The sequence below is a fragment of the Miniopterus schreibersii genome (genome assembly GCF_964146895.1).
Source record: "Miniopterus schreibersii genome assembly, chromosome: 1".
NCBI classification, from domain to species: domain Eukaryota; kingdom Metazoa; phylum Chordata; class Mammalia; order Chiroptera; family Miniopteridae; genus Miniopterus; species Miniopterus schreibersii.
The window spans coordinates 81,258,450-81,271,856 of record NC_138101.1 but is presented as its reverse complement, the minus strand read 5'-3'; the positions used below and the strand labels follow the sequence as shown (position 1 = coordinate 81,271,856).

At 45.3% G+C, this 13,407-nt stretch overlaps 1 protein-coding gene across 13 annotated transcripts in view; it reads left to right on the top strand.

Moving 5' to 3' along the window:
• The window catches only part of KIAA1217, a 695,304-nt gene that overhangs the window by 664,401 nt on the left and 17,496 nt on the right, over window positions 1-13,407 (top strand). For all 13 annotated transcript variants that reach the window (XM_081128701.1, XM_081128703.1, XM_081128698.1 and 10 more), the window contains 4 exons: window positions 1,269-1,444; window positions 6,235-6,365; window positions 6,923-7,070; window positions 10,830-11,253. In XM_081128701.1, coding sequence (XP_080984827.1) covers window positions 1,269-1,444; window positions 6,235-6,365; window positions 6,923-7,070; window positions 10,830-11,253 — 879 coding nt within the window. The remainder of the gene's footprint in view (window positions 1-1,268; window positions 1,445-6,234; window positions 6,366-6,922; window positions 7,071-10,829; window positions 11,254-13,407) is intronic.

Below are 13,407 nucleotides of genomic sequence, written 5' to 3'. Positions count from 1 at the left end.
ATGCTAAGACTAGAAATTGAACCCAAGCATCTCTCTGGACAGCCAGTTGATCACAGGGCTGTGCTGATGCTGGGACATGGTGGTGGCTCTGCTTATGGCTCATGTTGACATGTTTTCTCTTTATTCAGAGAAAATGGAAGCCACGATGAGATTTCAAGCAGGTGGTAACATGGTCAGATGGCATTTCCCTCAATTTGCAGATAATGGACAGTTGACAAAGACACCATAACTCCTATGAGGTGATATACAGTAGTCGTAGGACAGTCCACAAGACCAGAAAACAAGAAATAATAGAAGCTCACTGACATTTCAGGGGAACTTTAGGTATAATATAATTACTGTTTTTGAGGCTGGCTGAATTAATTCACTTGCCGGATGAGCTGTCAGAAAATTGTCCTGCCTGGGGGAACACTTAGCACCTTCTTAGAAATAGGTCTCAAGTGTTATAACTAGATTCTTGCAGAAGCCTGGATGCAAACTCACACATCCTACACTCTTCAGTGAGAAACAAGAGTGCTCCAGAAAGTATATGGAAAATTATATGTAAATTGTGGTTTTATGCACGCAAGCAGCCTATTGTATCATTCAGGGAAATAAGTAAATTGCCAGGAGCCTTGGGTTGACCTGGAATCATTGTCATTGTCACCGTCAATATCAACACCATGTTTTAATGATCTGGGACTACCCTGTATTTGGTACATGATCCCATATAAAAAAGAGGCACCTGAATTTCTTTTAACAGATATCCTGAACTATTTCGTAGCTATACCTGTTCTGTTCTAAGCAGTATCTCATTTAATCCTCAGAATAACCCTGCCAAGGGAAGTGAATCCCCATCCTTAGAGATAAGGCAACAGAGACCAAGACAGGCCAATTAACATGCCCAGAATCTCACAGTAGCCGGGGTTTAGGGTTTGATCCAAAATCTGTTTGGCTCCAAACCTGGTGCTCTTGGCTGCTCCCTATAAAAACATGTCAATGAGAGTTTATGTCCATTATCCATGATGCATTGACCAGAGTAAGGAAAGGATCCTCTTTTTTGCAGATTCAGATGTGGAGGTCTGGGTGTCAGTTGGCTGCTAAAATTCAGATGTTGGCTGAAGAAGCAATATTATATACAGTCTTTGGTCCTTCCCTTTTTCATGGAAATAAAGAAAGAAAGACTCAGCTGCGACTGTTTAGCCTAACCCGCCTCTGAAGGCTGCCAGGCACTCTCTGCAGTGTGAGGCAGGCAGAGCCAATTGAGGGTGATTTCCTTTGTTCAACAGCTGCAGAACCAGGAGCTGCTGAGGGCCATGATGAAGAAGGCTGAGCTGGAAATCAGTGGCAAAGTGATTGAAACGTTGAAGAGACTGGAGGATCCTGTGCAACGACAGCGTGTCCTGGTGGAGCAAGAGAGACAGAAATACCTGCACGAAGAGGAGAAGATCGTCAAGAAGCTATGGTGAGTACCAGTCACTTGTTACGTCTTTAACTCTTTAACCAGAAAAGGAAACCTGACTTTGCCAAGGAGGAGGCCCTTGCTAGATGGTGTTCTCTCCCTACCCCTTTAATGAGCACCTGCTATGTACAAGTTAGAGTTCTGCTGGTTCTGAGTATCCATGGACACCTAACGCCCCTCCACCCAGGCCCAAGAAATTCAGCAATCCTCAGGTAACTGAGCTGGTCTCTTTAAAAGTGGAAGCATCGCACTCTTTTGTAGGGCTCAGCAACACAGAATTAAAAGGAGCAAATGGCAAAACCCAATGATGAATGGGAAGCCTGCCTTTAATCTCAATAAATTAAAACTAATAGTCAAAATAACACAGCTAAAATTATCTTCCTATTATTCAGCTGTAGTTAAAATCACAAAAGAAGAATTTAAACATAAAGTATGTCTGATTCTGAATGAGAGACGCTCCCTTGAACGTCCCGTCTTCTGTGAGATTCTTATTGAAAACATCTATCAAGTCCTTCCATTGATACAAGCGGAGTTGTATTACTCCGATGTCACTAGGGCAAGCACATTTTTTATGTTAATATGTGTTTTGTTATGCAATGGAGATATATTATAGAACTATTTCACCTTTTAGTATAATGAATAGTAATTATTGCAGTTCTTCTAGTGTTGGCAATTCTCTTGTTTCTTGGAAAGCTTAACCTTCCAAACTGGGATTGTAAGGGAGCAACTTCCAAATTATTTTCATGACCTGAATCACCAGAAGTCTCCATGATGGAAAATACTTCTCTCTGTCACCTATTTGATATTTGGGCTATAGCTTAGCTCACCTCAGATGCCAACCCAGTGGGTCTGATTAAAAATAGAATAGCACAGCTGGGAATGGCTCAGTGATTGATCATCGACCTAGGATCTAGGAGATCGCGTTTCAGTTCCCAGTCAGGGCACATGCCCAGGTTACGGGCTCGATCCCCAGTTGGGAGTGTGCAGGAGGCAGCTGATCAGTGATGACTCTCTCATCACTGATGTTTCTATCTCTCTCTCTCCCTCTCCCTTTCTCTCTCCAAAATCGATAAAGATATATTTTAAAAACAGAATAGAATGTCCCTCACAGTAGCAGTCTAGAGAAAAAAATCAGTTTTAGTTATTATTTTCCAAAAAATTAATTTGACCACTTTTTATTGATACCTCAAAATATTTTAATTAGTTCATGCATTTATAGATAGTTAATCTCCCACCAGAAGGCAATCAGGTTATTATTTGTTTGAATGTTCTTGTAACAGCCCAGTTGTTTAAAACTAGGTCTCAGGATTTTTCTTTTAAAATATATAGCCTTTTATTACATAGCCTTTAAATAATATTTTATACATTTTCCAAATAAATTATGAAAAAGTAAATTTCCTCCTTTTAAAATTTATATTTATTGGTAAGCTGATATAACTCTCGCTTCTTGACTAAAATAAGACATCTTTAATCTCAATATTATCCTGAGACTAGTAGGCCAGCATTGGAATGAGATGTGAGGGGGAGTGAAACAAACATATGGTGAGAGAACTTCACCTGTGGCTTTGTGGGACAGACATACATGAATAGGTTGTGCACAGGGCACTAGAGGAACTTCAGTCTGGCAAAGCAGAACATAGGAGTATGCACATAGCACAAAACAGGTGATTCACAGGTTCCAGGTTAACCTATACAAAGGAGAGGTTGCTTCAAGCCCCAGGAACCAGGAAGACTTAACCTGCAATAAGTTATTCTTCATATGCCAGGCCAAGCGCAGTACCACTGCATGTAGGGCCTCACGAAGATTTGTTAAACTGAACTGAAATGATTTAGAAGACAGGTGGGATTTCATCAGTGGAAGCTAGACAGGGGGTCCTCCCAGGTAGAGGAACCCTGCGAACCAACAAGTCTTGGAACCAGGAAAGCACAGGACACCCTTGGAAAATTGGAGTAGTCCTTATTGGGAGAGGGTGGGTACAAGATACCAATCATGTGTCATATTTGGGCTGGGCTGTTCCTGTGTGCACGGTGCCTGCCCATATCAGACCATGCTCACGCCCAGCATGCCTGTTCGTTCTGTGTTTACCGAGATTGGAAGGTCACATAACTGGATCTCTGGCTTTCCATGAAAGTTCCTGGGTTCAACCCCAGGTTCCGAATTTCTCTGGATGGAGCTTAGGAATGTGCATTTTACAAAGATACAGGGGAGATTTTGAAGCATCTTCACAGTTGAGAGTTTCTGCCTGATGAGATCGCTGAAGCTTTTTTGATCAAGGAAGTAACAGATGCAGAGCCATATTTCAGAGAGATCCCTCTGGCCGTCGTGTACAGGGCTGAGGGAGGGAGAAAGAAATCGGCATCTAAGAAATCATATTGGGGCTGACTTGAACGGCCCAGACAAAAGTCAATAAGACCTGAATCAAGCAGTAGAAATAGGAATGAAAAAATCAATCAAATGCAAAAGGGACTGATTGGATGGATCAGAGTGGTGAGAAAGGGCAGGTTACAAAAGACACTGGAAATCTCAACTCTGGAACAATAGGAAAACAATTATATCCCCCTTCCCCCTTTCCCTTCCTTGCCCCTCCTACTCTCTTCCTCTCCCTGACCCCCCTCCTCCCCCGCCTCCCTCCTTACACACACACATACACACACACACGAAAATAAGTTCCCTTGGGGATCATGTTAGGGTAAGTTGCTGGTGAGCCATTCAGATGGCAGAAAAATAAAATTTGGGTCTAGAACTATGAAGAGAAATTGGATCAAGAGAATTTCTCTTTGGTGGGTTTCTATGTGGAAATAATAATTGGCCTTCTAATAACAGTCAAATAAAATATATTTCAACAAATTAATGCTAATTTTAACCAAGGCAGAATGAAAAGCAACTTTAACAAATAGAATGGACTTGCCTATAAACCATAGCATCTGTGAACACCTCACATTCTTTTGAGCAGAGTTTACATCTCAGAAGTCATATTGATTACTATAATATTAAAAAATATATTTCCAGCATTCATTTTAGCTCCCTGGTCTCTTTTTACATTTTAAATGAACAAATTTTATCAGCATGCTTTATAATAGAAGTAGATAAAGAGAAGTGACATTGTTGTGTACAATAATATCAGTACATATCTGTGTATGTTCCATGATCAACATGGGGAAACTGTGACATCTAAGGGTCTCCTGTATGCAAAGTTATGAATTCTAATAGTCATGTTGTGTGGAAGAGATTCCAATAGGATTTTAGGCTGACTGACTTTGGGTCAGATGACAGCGCCTTAGAGTATTAATTGCAACCTGGCCGGCTGGAGGATTGTTAATGGAACCATGACAACATTTGGGTCTGAGCTCTTCCATCAAAGCTTAGAAGGACTGGACAGTATGTCCAGACTACACATAAAAATAATTATGTTTGGTTATGACGTGGAAAAGAACTTTTCCACACATACTTAGAACTCTTACGAGAGGTGGCCTCGGACGCAGGAGCTGTAGGAACATTCCAGCTGGTCCACATAAACTGGGTACCTCTCCATAGTCTGCATATGTGGACAGTGAGAAAATGGCTTTGCATTTCGGTCCTGAAGTTGCATCATTTTATCTGAAGGGATCATGGGTCCTTTTGGTCCATTTTCCGTAACAGAATGAAAGATATCAGCAAAATCTTCACCCCACTTCTCAGAGGTGGATGAATTGTTTGCCCTGTGGCCCTTGTTGGACGGATGCGACATCCTGTGTGAATCACTGTCGCAGCTGCCATGCCATCCATAACCTTACCCACTTGCCGCCTGGCGGGAAGGGTCTTAGCAGGCCGTCTTTGGGGACACTGCCGGCCTTTCCCTGCTGCTGCTGCAGCTCCAGACTCAGGACTCCGGCCTGGGAACAGCTGTGCACTCGCTGCCGCCTCGTGGCTCTTCGTCTCTCAAAGTTCTTTCCCCATTTCTTTAGAGGGCTTTTTCTGTTCGACTTACAGGCAAAACTGAAATGATACAAACGTGTGTTTAGGATGGAGTTAGTTATGTTCCCAGGTGACAGGAGCTTTGTGTGGTCGTTTGTTTGTGAAAAACCTTAACTTAATTCTTTTGGAGCTGGCAGTACCCTAAGGGGTGTGTGCATGCAAGCGTGTGTGAGTGTGAGTGTGTGTCTGTGTGTGTAATCAGATCTCTGATCGTTTCTTCTCTCTGTAGCTTAGAAAGGAAAGTCAGTCCTTATTGATGGGACAATCAGCATAAACCAGAGGTTCGATCAGGAGCAGGTTCGCTTCCCCTCGCCTGGGGACATTTAATAATGCCTGGAGACATTCCTGTTTGTCACAAGGTGGGGGGAAGTGCTACTGGCAGTTAGTGCACAGAAACAGGGGTGCTGCTAAACACCCTCAGTGCACAGCACAGGCTCCACTACAGAGAATTATCTGGTCCGAAAGGTCAAGTGCCAAGGTTGAGAAACCTGGTCTGGGGCTCATTTTGCTCCACCGCAGCATATCCCAAAGTGCATCAGCGCCACTAAAAATAAAGAGTGGGTCCTTTGTCAGCCAGCTGCCATCTTCCCTGTGGCCACCCTGGGCCACTCCGCAGACAGGCCCTAGGTAAACTCGCTCACACCTGCTTCCCACCTCAGCGGAGTATTTTCAAGCCAAACTAAGCTACTGCTCTAAAATGTGCTCCCACCATCCTGGTGGAAGCGAAGTGGGCCGGGACACAGTACACAGGGGAGGCCCAGGGGAGCCCTGTGCCCCTGCACCTGTCCTTGTCCCCACTCGGTGTTCACGCCCGTCTGTGGTCTGCTCGCTCCCCCAGTGAGCTGGAGGACCTTGTTGAAGACCTGAAGAAGGACTCCGCGTCGGCTGGCCGAGTGGTTACCCTGAAAGATGTGGAAGATGGGGCTTTCCTCCTGCGGCAAGTGGGAGAAGCTGTAGCTTCCCTGAAAGGTGAGCTTCCCCCTTGAAGGGACAAGTCTGAAGCGTGTTTCCCCGGGTTAGCAAAAGTGTCAGACGGCGAGGGCTTCGTGCACTCGTTCGTGTCCTCATGCGCCCAAGTATTCACCAGATACCCACGTGGGTCAGGCACTGCTCTGGGCGCTTGGGACCCAGCACTGAACCAAATAGGCAGACGTGCCTGGCTTCCTGGAGCTTATATTATAGTAGGTGCTGTAAGATTCAGGACTAAATGATAATAACAGTTCCTCCTCACTGGACTCTTACAATGCTCCAGGCACCTGTGCCAAATTCATTAAGGACAACCCTAAGGGATAGCTGACCGGATCCCACGTATACAGACAGGAAAGGGGGCCCAGAGGAGCTCTGCCCTCACCCACGGTCATTCTGAACCCATCTGTGTCTGACCCGCTTCTGCCACCTGAAGATGTGTGAACGGAGCTGTGGCTGGTGAACCCCACCCGCTGTATCCTATCTGGTGTCGGGTGCGGGATGGGGGCATGATGTTCTGACTTTTTCTCCTGCAACTCACCCACTGCTCTTGGCTGCAGGAGAATTCCCTACCTTACAAAACAAGATGCGAGCCATCCTGCGCATAGAGGTGGAGGCCGTGCGGTTTCTGAAGGAGGAGCCACACCGGCTGGACAGTCTCCTGCAGAGAGTGCGGAGCATGACCGACATCCTGACCATGCTGCGCAGGTGACTGAGCGTCCTGCGGGCGCCCAGAGTGCAGGGACAGGGACCGGGGCGGGGGGGGGGACAGTGCTGGGAAGGTTGGGGGTCTACGTTTTGGAGTCCAGGCTTGGTCCGTGCTCCTGGGACCTGTCCCCATTGCTGTGACACAGCACATCTTACTTCCCGTGTCCTGAGAAGCCTGTTTCTTCCCACCTGCAACTGTGGTTGCACATGTGGCTCCTGGCCCTGGTTCTCCAGCGCAGGCTGACTGCATTCGGCGTGTGCTTGGGCGCCAACTTTACTAGGAAACACGGTACACGTTTTTAAAAAATCATTTGAAGGTGGTTCCTTTCTGTAACATTTTGAAGTTGAAGAATGGGTCAAACTATATTATTAGTCTCCTTCACTTCAGGGGGCATAGATGATTTCCACTAAAAGAAAACGAGTAGAAATAAATACTTTCTTGAGTTACCTACTGAAGAAGCATCTGAGAGGTTGCTGATCCCACCTGGAAAAGAGAAACAAACCCCCTTGAGTGGCACAGCCAGTCACCCTTACCTGCCCGTAAAAGAGGGCCACAGCGGAAGAAAAACTAAAATCACTGAGTCACCTGTGACTTGCATGGGAAATACCTGAACTTTGTACCCACACAGAAAGTGCTAACACATGCATGCAGGATTGTGTTGCCAGGAACACCTTTATAAGTGACATCTCATGTACCATTATATACCCTATATTCAGGTGACAATTAGATTGCTTTCTTCTCAACACAATCATAACAACAGCTTATATCTGTGAGCACTTCCTATGTGTCAGGCACTGAACTAAGCCCTTTATAAGTATTAGTTCACTTGGAACTCATTTATACAGCAGGCTTTCTCATTCCCCTTGTACAGGCAGAACCTGAGCTTCGAGGAAGTTCACTTGAGGTCAGAGGTGGGGCTGGGATAGGAACTGATAGTTTGACTCCAGAGATCAGAGTTCGTCCTGATTTCACGGCCAGGCAGTCAGTAATGTTTGGACATTCTGCCTGGTCCAGCCCCGGTACTGGGTGTTAAAAATATGATAATAAAGGCAAATAGGAACCCTGCTTTTATGAAACTTCCTCTCTCCCATGGGAAATAGACGCAACTACCAAAAATAAACCAGCTTCTAACACTGGCAGTCCCTGAGTTTTCCTTCTTTTAATAGAACTAGGAAATTGCAGACATTACCCTTTAGATCTTACACCAGATTTGAGAGCAGGTCACAAACAGAAGTAACAAGTAACGTATAAGACAGCTTCTTGGGAGAATTTTTATCACTAACTGTAATCATTTGATGAGATTTATAAGAGAAATATATTAAAGGTGCAGTTGACTTTCAGATGAATTATTGACCATAGGGAACAAATGAGATTTTTCTAGAAACAATGACCTCAAGAAAGAGCCTCCTTTGAGATGCAAACATGATAAGCAGCTGTATTGTATCATCACCTGAGTAAGTTCCAGGATGCCCCAGGGATTCTAAATTCAAACAGCGGCCTCCTCCTGCAGAGACCACATCTGACTGAGTACAGGAAGAAATTGTTCCTGAGTTACATTTTCTCATAGGTTCACTCATTTTAAATCGCCAGAGTGAACTTTTTCTTCCAGCAGGATAAAAATCTGGTAAAAGAATTCTTCATTAAGCTCTTGCCTGCATGTGGTGACCCATCCGTGAAGCCTAGAACAAGCCACCCTTGTTAGGTGGAAATAGATAGCAGGCTGGCAGACAAAACTGCCTGTTCTCCCTTCTCTCCCCTCAAAAACAATTAAAAGAACATTTTAGAGCCAGCACAGAGTGATGAAGCTCCGTGTTTGCCTTATCTCCAGGGAATCAAGTTCTTAAAAAAGATGTGATTGTGTGTTTTGAATGTTATAGGACTTTTTGTCCCATAAATGCTCAGTGGTCAAAATGACAAACCCAGGTAAGTAACTTTTAAAAATAAAAATGAAAGAAATTTTAGCTGCCGTGAGGCTGCCCTTCAGAAGCCTTTATATTATTAATACTTGTTTGTATCTGTTATGTGTACTGTGCTGTATTCAGCACTGTGGAGACACAGTGAAGAAGACTGGAATATGCATGGCCCCCAAGGACACACATATGTCCTGATGCTATGACGGGAGATAACGCAGTTGACAGTCACAGCCCAGAGGAGAGATAGCATAGGTGACAGTCACAGTCGGCGCCACTTAGCAGCTTGGGAAGATGCTGAAATGCTTTGATATGTGTTGAATTTGAGGTGCTGGAAGGATAACCAGACACAACTGCCCACTAGGCACTTAGAAATGTGGACTGAAGTTGAAGAGATAGAGACAGAGGGGTGTGCCCACCTAACTAGGAGGGAATGAAGGAGGAGGGAGGGAGGAGACTTATAATCAGAAGTTGCCTTCATGAAGATGATTATTAAAAATAGAAGAGGTGGACAGCTATGGTAGAATGAGAGGGAAAGGAGGGAAGTGATCTTTGGGCATCCTTGGGGACTGAAGGGACAGGGTAGGGAAAGTAAACAGCAAAAGGAACAGAAACGTGAGTAGCAGAAGAGACTCAGAATACAGTGTCTTTTTTCAAATCAAAAATTGAGAGCACTTTGCCCGGCCAGCATAGCTCAGTGGTTGAGCATCAACCTATGATCCAGGAGATCCCAGTTCCATTCCCAGTCAGGGCTCATGCCTGGGTTGCAGGCTCGATCCTCAGTGGGGAGCGTGCAGGAGGCAGCCGATCAATGACTCTTATCATTGATGTTTCTGTCTCTCTCTCCCTCTCCCTTCCTCTCTCTGAAATCCATAAAAATATATATATATATATATATATATATATATATATATATATATATATATATATATATTTTTTTTTTTTAAAAAGCATTTTAATAAGAAGGGAAAGAGAGACTAATTAAAAGTTATAGGTCAGGTACCATGTGTCACATTGTCTTACATATATAACTTTACACTGATCCTTACAACCACCCCAGAGGAAGACATCAACTGTTGCAATCACCATCGTTATTGTAGTCTATAGAAAAGGACCTGAGACTCAAAAAGGTGCCGTTCCTGACGTTCTTTCAGTAGAATGTGGCAGAACTGATGTTCAGACGCAGGTCTGTCTGACCCCAGGCCACGTCTTTCTCTGCCCTGTGGGTGGGGGTGGGCAGAGAGCACCAAATGACCCCAGAAGCAGAGGAAAATGAGAACTAACCCAGCTGTTTGAGTTGGGGTCACTGTTGGCCTTGCAGAAAGTATGGTTAAGTGCAGGTGGGGAAGCCGGGTCGCCCCAGGAAGAGCAAGCAGAAGGAATTCGAACATAAACCGCCCTCCGAAGGTGTTTGGCAGTGAAGGAGCAGAGTGTGGGGTGTCAGGAAGCTCTGAGGGTCGGCGCCGAGTCTGTGAGAGCGCTCCAGGCTGGGGTCAGGTGGAGGAGGCAGGTTAGAATCATGGGACCACTTCATCCTGCCACCTCCACCCAAAACGGTGATGGGACTGTGTCAGGCAGGGCACAGCAGCGCTGGGCAGAGAAAAGCAGGCCACCTCCCGAGGAGATGACAGAAAGCAGCTGCCGGATAACTAGGAGGCAATTCACCCACATTGGGAAGTGGCTATGGAAACCCTGAACCCTCAGCGGCTACCCTGAGTTCTAGAATGTCCTAATTTTGCAACAAAATCTGCCTGGCTTCCGGATGGCACCGCATTCACGTATACCATAATAATGAAATGAAAGTCACCTACTTGAATAGTTAATGCTGCTGTGCGTGCTTTCTCCTAGACATGTCACCGATGGGCTCTTGAAAGGTACAGATGCAGCCCAGGCTGCTCAGTATGTCGCTATGGAAAAGGCCACTGCTGCAGAAGTCCTAAAGAACCAGGAGGAGGCGTCCCACGCCCCGGGCCAGCCCCTCCATGGCTCAGGAGTCCCTCGAGATGTGAAGTCGGAAGTGGTGCCCTTGACGGTTCACCACGCACAGAGCTCTCCTGTGGTCATCCAGCCCTCCCAGCTCTCCTCCGCCCCTCTGAACCCTGCCCAACACCCGGCCAGCCCCCAAGCTGTCACACAGGAAGTGACCTCAGCTCTGCAGTCATCACAGGCAACTCAGTCCCCACAGACGCCCGTGAATGGTTCCTCCATGCAGAGCTTGTTCATTGAAGAAATCCACAGTGTGAGCGCCAGGAACAGGGCCGTGTCTATTGAGGTAGAGTCCTACTTCCATTCTTTGTAAAGGAGTGTAACTCATGGTCCTTTCCCTCAAAGAATTTACAGTCTGGCTGTAGAGATAATACATATATGTATCAGAGTTATGTTTTTATAAATTTGTGTATATATACATATATATGTATATATATGAAAGATAGGTTTTTAAAACTAAGTGGGTTTCAATGGCCAGATTAAGAGGAAGGTCATCAGATTTCAGAGAAGTGTAAGATACCTAACCTAGAGGAAGGTGAGGCAGTGGTGTGATGGTAAGAGTTTAACAACTAGCTCTCCGGTGGGAAAAATTCCAACTGTGGCATTTGCCAAGTTCTGTGATGTAAAGACTCCCCCATCACCAATTTCGAGTTGAGACGTGACGCCACAGGGCATGCAGTTGGGAAGACTTGGGAGTCAGCTCTCTTGAGCCTAGGGGAGCCAACTCAAGCGCCCACTATGAATGCAGGCCTGGGGAGGGCTTGCCACTGGCCTTCAAAAATAGGTAGAATCTGGGTAAGCAGAGAAGGGAGGCAAGGGCATTCTAGGATAGGAGTGCTGGAGCAAAGGCTGGGACCATGATAATCGTTTAACTCAAACAAGAAAGAGAAGATAAGACAGGCAGAATAGGCCAGAACCTGATCTGAGGGAGCTTGGAAACCAGCCCAAGATATCTGAAGTTTACTGTGTAGGTGTCAGAGAAATGCTGTGCTTTAGCCAGCGATAAAAATGGTATCTTCAGAAAAATTCACCTGGACACTATACAGAACTGATTGAGGTGTGGGCCTGGGATTAAGGGAGATGGATGGGAAGTTATTACAGGAGTCTCAGAATAGAAGACAGTGGCAGTCAAAATGAAAAAAGAAAGCTAGGCCTTAAGGTCCCATGATATAGAGAAAAATACATGCTATGTTTTTAAATATTCTTTTATCAGTGTTCAAATAATGCATTTTGCTTCCCTAGCACTCTCCTTCCTCTTTCCCACATTTTCGTGAAGCGTTGTTGTACCCCCAGCAACCTGGCTTCTCTTGCAAGTCAGCAGGGGATAGCCTGGGTTTCAAGAGGAGATGGCCTCTTGTAACTGCTAAGGCCACGGTCATGGCAACTGCATCTCTAAACACTAGGTGGCTGCTCTCTGCTCCAAAGTCCCAGGCTGTGCCTCTGATCTAAGTCAGCGTTTACAGAGTGCAGTGGCTGACAATGCTCCAGCGGATGTCTGTTGGATGGGGTAGAGAACTGAAAACACATTTCTTCCTGACAGTGAGTGGACTTGCCACTTGAAACATGCGCATATCTAAAGCATGTCAGTGGGACAGCTGTTATGAGAACCCACTGGGCCCAGTTTTGATTGTTATGGGTGTATGTTATGAGTCATCTCTGACAATGCCCTAACCTGCAGTAAGGAGGCCTGGGCCTTTCTGCCAGCTGTGCCAGGGACAAATGGGGTGAGCTCTAGTCACTCAGTAAACACCACGGAGCCCCACTGCACCAGGCCCTCACAGACTCTGAGGGAGGCAGGGAACAGAGGAGACAAAGTCCATGCCCTCAAGAAACTTACCTGCTTGTAGGGAGAGGCAGAGAACAGGCATGTGCCAGGTGATAATAAATGCTAGGAATTAAAAAATAAAGGATGGTGATGGTGATGGCCAGTATTTATATAGAAAGTATCTCGAGAAATTCCCTCACCTCACTGAGCTCACGGTGTTCACTTTTAATTTTAACATTGTGGGGTTCCACTCATCCTGATGCTAATTTCCATACTGCCCTCCTGGAATGATCTGTGTGCCATCTCAGAATCATAGGCAAATGTTCCTTTAAAAATGCACAAATATTTTTAAATACATTTTATGTATTTCTCCCTATTGTAGAGCTTGATGGAGCTTACAGGTCATCTAAATAACCTCACTCCCCCCCCACCCCCCTTTTCTAAGTAAGAAAATATGGCCCAGTGGCCATAGAGCATGTCTTTGACAGAAGTGGAACCAAAACATGGGATTCTTTGCTCCTAGTGAGTGTTTTGTTCTTTGTTTCTGTTTGTTTGAACATCTCTACAATGAAAACTCAGTTTAGAAAACAAAAACTTGGTTGTGGATACTTACCTTGGAAAGCATATCTATTTCCCTTTTTATTTACTGTTGGTACAAGTATGTGGTTAAGTACT